Genomic DNA, 6,000 nt, shown 5'->3' on the forward strand with positions numbered 1-6,000 from the left:
ACTCTGGATGAACTGCAGAGATCTATAGCTGAGGTGGGACAGTCTGTCCATAGGACTACAATCAGTCGTACACTGCACAAATCTGGCCTTTTTGGAAGAGTGGCAAGAAGAAAGCCATTTCTCAAAGATATCCATAAAAAATGGCGCTGGAAGTTTGCAACAAGCCACCTGGGAGACACAACAAACATATGGAAGAAGGTGCTCTGGTCAAATGAAACCAAAATCAAACTTTTTGGCAACAATGCCAAACGATATGATTGGAGTAAAGGCAACTCAGCTCATCACCCTGAACACACCATCCCCACTGTCAAACATGGTGGTGGCAGCATCAAGGTTTGGCCCTGCTTTTCTTCAGCAGAGACAGGGAAGATTATTAAAATTGATGGGAAGATGGATGGACCATACAGGATACAGGACCATTCTTGAAGAAAACCTGTTGGAATCTGCAAAACACCTGAGACTGGGACGGAGATTTTTCTTCCAACAAGACAATGATCCCAAACATAAAGCAAAATCTACAATGGAATGGTTCACAAATAAACGTATCCAGGTGTTAGAATGGCCAAGTCAAAGTCCAGACCTCAATCCAATTGAGAATCTGTGGAAAAAGCTGAAAACTACTGTTCACAAACGATCTCCATCAAACCTCATTGAGCTCGAGCTGTTTGCCAAGGAAGAATGGGCAAGAATTTCAGTCTCTCGATGTACAAAACTGATAGAGACATACCACAAGCGACTTGCAGCTGTAATCACAGCAAAAGGTGGCGCAACAAAGTATTAAGTTAAACAGGACGAAAAATATTGCATGCCCCAATTTTCAGTTTTTGAATTTCCACAAAAATGTAAAATAACCAATAAATTTCGTTAAAAAGTTCAACTTCAATTGTGTTCCACTTTTTGTTGATTCTTCACCAAAAATTTATATTTGGCATCTTTATGTTTGAAGCATGATATGTGGGAAAAGGTTGAAAAGTTCCAGGGGGCCGAATACTTTCACAAGGCACTGTAGTATAAGCTATTATGATTAGGCTGCTGTCACACTAGCAGTATTTGGTCAGTATTTTAGATCAGTATTTGTAAGCCAAAACCAGGAGTGGGTGATAAATGCAGAAGTGCATATGTTTCTATTATACTTTTCCTCTAATTGTTCCACTCCTGGTTTTGACTTACAAATACTGATGTAAAATACTGACCAAATACTGCTAGTGTGATGGCAGCGTTAGTGGGGTTTTCTTTTTCTCCTGTCCCCTACATGTATTTTCCAAGAACTTACAAGCTTTCCGATATTGAGACTAGCAACAGTATATTTTCCTAAAATTGAATGGTGCAAAGCATGCCAAGACGCATGAAAGCTGTGATTAGAAATCATGGCTATTCCACAAAATGTTGATTTCTGAACTTTTCCTGAGTTAAAACATTAGTATTGTTGTTTCTAAATGATTATGAACTTGCTTTTTTTGTATTATTTGAGGTCTGAAAGTGCTGGGATTTTTTTATTTTTTTTATTTTGACCATTTTTCTTTGTCAAAAAAAAAAAAATACAGACTTTATTGCTTGGAAATTCGGAGACAAGTTGTCAGAAGTTTATAAAATAAAAGAACAATTTACTTTTTACTCAAAAATATACCTATAAAGAGAAAAATCAGACAAACTGAACGTTTTGCAGATGTCTCTTAATTTTTGCCAGAGCTGTATGTATAGTATTTTTTTTTTTTACAAAGGATTTATTCCTGTAGTCATATGTATATAGTAATATTCATGAGTGTAACTTACCAGATTTTGGGTAGGTGACAAGAAAAACATCACTTTCTCTAACTTCCATTTGTCCTATAGCATCTACGATTCGAGGTGATGCTACTGAACGGTGGAAGTATATACCTTTATGTTCAATCATTAATTTCTTCAGAGCTCCCTCAATTTCATCTTTGTCCATTTCTGCTTCCTAAAACTTTTAAAAAAAGACACTGGTATATTTTTGTGCAAAATTGTACAAAATTGAGTTACGGTAACTGAAACTTTTAGGGCTGTCCCACACGTCCAGATAATTCCGGTACCGGAAAAAATCGGTACCGGAGTTATCCGTGTCCGTGTGCCTGGGAACTCACGTAGGCCATACGTGCGGCACACGTGTGCCGCCCGTATGGCGAGTGGGTACCACACGGAGCGTGTGGTACCCACTCTGCATGGTGCTGAAGCTGTGATTCATATCTTCCCTGCAGCAGTGTTTGCTGTAGAGAAAATATGAAGAATAGTGTTAAAAATAAAGATTTAGGTGTCCGCCGCCCCCCCACCCCCTGTGCGCCCCCCGCTGGTCAGAAAATACTTACCCGCCTCCCTCGCTGCTTCCTGGTCTGGCCGTGGCTTCTGCAGCATGTGGTCACGTGGGGCCGATCATTTACAGTCATGAATATGTGGCTCCACCTCCCATAGGGGCGGAGCCGACTATTCATGATTGTAAATGATCGGCCCCACGTGACCGCATACAGTAGGAAGCGCGGCCAGACCAGGAAGGAGGGAGGGAGCGGGTATTTTCTGACCAGCGGGGGGGGCGCACAGGGGGTGGGGGGGCGGCGGACACCTAAATCTTTATTTTTAACACTATTCTTCATATTTTCTCTACAGCAAACGCTGCTGCAGGGAAGATATGAATACCGGCTTCAGCACCATGTGGGGGGGACAGCGCTTACTGTAGCGCTGTCTCCTGCACGCACACGGACCCCAGACGGAGAATGTCCGTGTGAGGTCCGTGTTATACGCGGACCCATTGACTCTATTGGGTCCGTGTAAAACGTGCGCTCCCACGAACACTGACATGTCTCCGTGTTTGGCACACGGAGACACGGTCCGCAAAAAATCAATGACATCTGAACAGATGCATTGATTTTTATGGGTCTACGTGTGTCAGTGTCTCCGGTACGTGAGGAAACTGTCACCTCACGTACCGGAGCCACTGACGTGTGAAACCGGCCTTATAGAGTAGGCTTTAGGCCAAGTTTCCAAATCCAATGTTCTTGAAAGAAGTTATCATGTATCACTAGCTCTGTCAATTGATTGGGGGTCTCAATGTAAAGCCTACAAAATTACTCATCAATCTCATTCAATTTACTGGTACTGTAAAATACTGCATTATTTCCATTGCAAAAACAAGCTAAAAAAAAGGTGGCAAAATCACAGCAAAATTGCAACATATTAACAAGCTCTAAGTCTGTAAGGCGAATGTTATCGCGTTTACATAATAACTTGTAAATCAGATCCAATCAGACCCTCAGATAAGAAGGTCAAATGATTAAATGGGAGTTTTCCAAATACATAAAGCCTACAAAATTACTCAAAGACATATATAATGAATAAATAAATATTTACTGAAAATTACATGACAAAAAGACTACATGAAATCAACGTTAAAAGGAGACTTCAGAATTGAAAGGCTGGAATATAAAAATAGATGTGTTTCACATGAAATATTAAACAATGTATTAAATAGATAATTGTATTGATCCATATGGAGAGAAAATACACATGCTCTCAAATGCTTTCCTCCTGAGTAAAGTAAGCCAGGAGGTACAATTTCTTCACCAAGTGGTGTTAAATGGTGTTATTCCTCAATATAAAGGAAACATCGTATTTAGTTATGTAAAGAGACACAATACAATTCTGTTCACATATCAAAGAAGGTACAAGTGCTGAGGACTTTGATCAGAGTCATATTAGTGTGATTCAATTCACTAAGATAAGAAATTTGTAGTACAGGTGAAAAGAAGTTGTAAAAGAAAATTTCTCCTCCATGAGATTACTAAAATCCCACTGCACTTTGATGTCATCTGAGCGCAGTCCAATGATTTCCACAACTTGAATGGGTGCTTGACATTCGATCTGCCTTGCAAATTGCAGCATGCTGTGTCTTTTTCTCCTGCCAAATCGGTAAGAGAAAAAAAATGCTGATCAGCACTACCCCACAGAAAAACATCGGTCTGAGTGCTATTCGATAAAACATTGAATAGCACTCGCCCAATGTAAATTTTTGTGTGAGCGAGGCCTAATAGTGATTTTTCTATTGTTCGGTATTGAGGTATGTATTCTTTTCATCTTTTTGTTGGTTGGAGAACTAAAAGTTTCAGTGACACCTAGCGAAGGCTGCTGAGTGGGGGACTGCATTTTACATGTGGGAGGAGGGGCTAGAGATAAGTGCACAGTTAAAACAACATCATACTTTGTGATAACTGCGTAATTGTGTTTGTTTGGGGTATTGTCTGTTCGTTTGTGTGCTGCTGTTAAAGAAAAAAAACAGAAAAAAAAGAAATCTCATGATTTAAGCGCCTTTTGATTTAAGTGTTTGTAGTAGCCACACCTGTTCCTTGCTGGTTGGAGAACTATAGGCTCCAATGACTCCTAGTGAGGCCTGCTGAGCGTAGCAGGGGGCTGTATTTTAAGTGCAGGTTCGGCAGATAATGATGGCAGATATGCAACAGATACAGACTTATTTGTGTGCAGGAGGAGTTTACACTATCCTGACAGTAGATGGTGATATTGTTACTGTTATATGCTTAGCTGAATGTAATGCATATCTACTATATAATTGTCTAAAGGTCACTTCCGTCTTTCTGTCTGTCTGTCTTTCTGTCTGCCACGGAAATCCTGCATCGCTGATTGGTCGCGGCCAGCTGGCCGCGACCAATCAGCGACGGGCACAGTCCGGATGCGAAATGGCTGCTCCCTACTCCCCTGCAGTCAGTGCCCGCTCCCTACTCCCCCCCAGTCAGCTCCCACATAGCGTTAAAAGGACTGCCTTACACCGTGGCATAACGCAGTGTAAGGCAGTCCGTTAATGCGGCCATTAACCCTCTGTGTGACCAACTTTTTACTATGCAGCATCAATAGTAAAAACATATAATGTTAAAAATAATTTAAAAAATAAAAAAATCATTATATACTCACGCTCTGATGGCCCCCGGATCCAGCCTTTCCCGCTCCTCGCGTGCCGCTCTGGTCGCAATAATGCATTGCGGCAATGACCGGAGATGACTATTTTTTATTTTAATTCTTTTTTTTAACAGGGATATGGTGCCCATATTGCTATATACTGCGTGGGCTGCGTTATATACTACGTGGGCAGTGTTATATACTGCGTTGGCTGTGTTATATAGTAAGCAGGTTGTGCAATATAATATGTGGCTGTGCTATATACTACGTGGGCTGTGTAATATACTACGTGGCTGTGTAATATACTATGTGGCTGTGCTATATACTAAGTCAGCTGTGCTATATACTACGTGGCTGTGCAATATACTACTTGGCTGTGCTATATACTACACGGGCTGTGTTATATACTGCATGGGCTGTGTTATATACTATGTCGCTGTGCTATATACTATGTCGGCTGTGCAATATATTACGTGGGCTGTGCTATATACTATGCGGCTGTAATATACTGCATGGGCTGTGTTATATACTACGTCGCTGTGCTATTTACTATGTCGGCTGTGCAATATATTACGTGGGCTGTGCAATATAGTACGCGGCTGTAATATACTGCGTGGGCTGTGTTATATACTACGTCGCTGTGCTATATACTATGTCGGCTGTGCAATATATTACTTGGGCTGTGCAATATACTACGCGGCTGTAATATACTACATGGGCTGTGTAATATACTACGTGGCTGTGTTATATACTACATGGGCTGTGCTATATACTACGTGGACTGTGCAATATACTATGTGGCTGTGCAATATACTACGTGGGCTGTGCAATATACTATGTGGGCGATGCTATATACTATGTGTGTCATGGGGGTACTGGGTAGACTAAGGCTGGTTACCCGGGCCCCTGCGATATCCCTCAGACTAGGGAAAACCCTGTCTGTCCCTCTCCCAGAATTTACACTAATGGTGTGCTTGTCTGGGCCACCAGGCCTGACCCTGACTCCTGTTTCAGCCCTATGCTGAAACCTCCACCCGCCACCCAGTAATTAGACCACACACCAACCTCAACAGAAAGCAC

General features: G+C 41.6%; 1 protein-coding gene across 1 annotated transcript in view; it reads right to left on the minus strand.

The window, feature by feature from the left end:
• The window catches only part of LOC143803933 (amine sulfotransferase-like), a 201,070-nt gene extending 199,137 nt beyond the window's left edge, over positions 1 to 1,933 (minus strand). The window contains exon 1 of the mRNA XM_077281691.1: positions 1,774 to 1,933. Within this exon, the coding sequence (XP_077137806.1) occupies positions 1,774 to 1,933 (160 nt within the window). The remainder of the gene's footprint in view (positions 1 to 1,773) is intronic.
• Positions 1,934 to 6,000: the final 4,067 nt, after the last annotated feature.

The sequence above is a fragment of the Ranitomeya variabilis genome, chromosome 2 (assembly GCF_051348905.1).
Source record: "Ranitomeya variabilis isolate aRanVar5 chromosome 2, aRanVar5.hap1, whole genome shotgun sequence".
Lineage (NCBI taxonomy): Eukaryota > Metazoa > Chordata > Amphibia > Anura > Dendrobatidae > Ranitomeya > Ranitomeya variabilis.